This window comes from Electrophorus electricus, chromosome 3 (genome assembly GCF_041902795.1).
Source record: "Electrophorus electricus isolate QZ-2024a chromosome 3, ASM4190279v1, whole genome shotgun sequence".
NCBI lineage: Eukaryota > Metazoa > Chordata > Actinopteri > Gymnotiformes > Gymnotidae > Electrophorus > Electrophorus electricus.
This window is the reverse complement of record NC_137499.1, coordinates 10,240,144-10,242,500: the sequence shown is the minus strand read 5'-3', so window position 1 is coordinate 10,242,500 and position 2,357 is coordinate 10,240,144. Positions and strand designations below refer to the sequence as shown.

The 2,357-nt window shown below is 37.1% G+C and overlaps 1 protein-coding gene across 1 annotated transcript in view; it reads right to left on the bottom strand.

Moving 5' to 3' along the window:
- cops6 (COP9 signalosome subunit 6) overlaps positions 1–620 on the bottom strand; it is a 3,998-nt gene extending 3,378 nt beyond the window's left edge. Inside the window, exon 1 of the mRNA XM_027004630.3 lies at positions 502–620. Coding sequence (XP_026860431.1) covers positions 502–544 — 43 coding nt within the window. The 5' untranslated portion in view covers positions 545–620. The remainder of the gene's footprint in view (positions 1–501) is intronic.
- Positions 621–2,357: the final 1,737 nt, after the last annotated feature.

Here is a 2,357-nt window from a genome sequence, read left to right as displayed (position 1 = left end):
CTACAGCTAGCAAGGTTAGCTAATCAGATAACTAGCAAGTTAGCTATTAATGCTGCCTGGGCTGGGCTGGGCTGGGCTGGGCTAAAACTAACTAAACATGAAAAGCGGATTACAGCTAGCGTTCGTAAACCGTCTTCTTGCAGCGTTAACATAATGCTACGAAACAAGCTCAGGTTACTAAAACATTTAATTGTAGCTGTTGTCAAAACGTCCGGAGTACTAAGAGCCAATCACTACATGGATTTTGACACTGCAACGTGACGTCCAACTCAGTCGTCCAATTAAATCGAAGAATAAATCCGTCCCTAACCAATCAACTATGTGTGTAGCGTTTCACTGAGGATGCAAGTTATGGTCAAGCTTCCTCTGTATACAGCCTTATTTTAATACATCACTGTATTAAAGGTAGATACAGGTCATTCAGTAAGACAACCTAAACACAACAACAATAATCATTATGATACGAAGATGTATACACAGTTTTAAGACAGAAAAACTCACCTGCTCCATCCACTTCCATTCCACCACCATTACTCGTCGCCATCTTGTCGGCTAAATGTTGCGCATGCGCCTTGATTGCCCTTTTAATTTCTGCACGCTAGATGGATGTCTTTTGTTTCCTAAATAGACAACATTCAGCATACAAAAATGAACAAGCGGGCTTCACTAGGCTAAATGCACAAGTCCGGTATCGCCAAGTCTGCTTGTAGGATTTGGTGATTTAACACTTTGCTTTAGCTCTAAACAAAATATACGTCTCTTCTGTCCCAATTCACCAAAGATCTTTTGGTAGTAATACCAAAAGAATGACCCCTGTTACAAAGTATCTAGGCCTGTCTAGGCATTGATTTCTTTACCAAATACCATTTGGAAAAAAAAAAGATTACTTAAGCCCTTATATCTCTATGCATTAGAAGAGGCAAAAATGCCAAGACTCCTTTGGCTACTTTATTATGTAATGACCATTTAAAAGGTATATCACAAAAAAAAAAAAAAGTCTAGTGGGGCACGAAAATAAGTCTTTATATGTCTTGTGTTCATTTTAAAGGGGAAGTTCATTTAAAACTGTTAGGTGTGTCCTGGATGTTTTCTCAGATTTTTTGTTATTTACCACTAATGACTGTAACTTCCACAACTATAAGTCTAGGTTTTGTAACACCAATAACACTGTAACACTGATCTGTGTATGGATTTAATGTATTTTATTCATATTGCAGTCTATTCCAGAAAAAAATGTCCCACATGAAGTTAATTTATGATCCACTGTTTATGACAAAAACTGTTCGAGGACGCCCGAGAGTGAAACTGCGAAAGAGTGCAAATGCTTGTGCAAAAGAGTGAAAGTGCGTGTGAGTGACTGGAAATTCATGAGAGAGCAAATGAGTGAAAGTGTGTGCGAGCATGTGAAACTACGTGCAAGAGGGGTTTGACAAGGGGGAGGGGCTTCATGTCATCCATTATACACTGTTGTCAACATGGCAATGCATTGCAAGATTTTTTTGCTTTATTTTTCTCAAGTTGTGTTTCTTTTTATATGATTTACTGTACTGATTTAGAAAGATATTTTAGAGAGCTAAACACCTGTGTATTTTTTTGTCAAGTGACAAACGCACGCGCGCGCGCGCGCACACACACACATAACACATGATTTAAGCTTTAATGCAGTATTTAAAAAAAATTGAGGTTTAGATAATCCTTTTTTTAGCATGTACCCATACCATACCATCCACACACCACACCCACCAGTCAGGTACCAGAGAAACAAACACACACAGACACACACACACACACACACACACATATGATTTAACCGTTAATGCAGTATTCAAAAAAAAAAAATTAGTCTTAGAGAATCATTTTTTTAGCTTGTACCTATACCATCCACACACCACACCCACCAGTTAGGTGCCAGAGAAACAAACAAACACACACACACACACACACACACACACACACACACACACACACACACACACACCATTAAGGTGCATAATTTGACCTTTAACAGTCTAAACTTCAGAAAAAAATATTCAACACTAAAAGAATCAAAACCATAAAGTGCAGTGAGCAACTGTTTTAATTGTTTTTGTTTAACTGTTTTTGTTCAACCGTTTTTCACCTTTATCCATTATTCACTTGTTTCTTGTAAAAATAATGGAATGCTTATTTTTTTTAGTATTTTTGTTGGTAAAAACCTAAACTTTGTTTTGGTCACCATTTTGTTCTTTTTGTCAATCACTACCTATGTTTAAAATTGCAGCAAAATTGAAACATTTAAAAAACTTTCCGAAAAACATGTATTCCCAAGTCTTCACAGTGTAGCTAGAATAAACTGTAATTCCAGTGCTGGAGTGCTT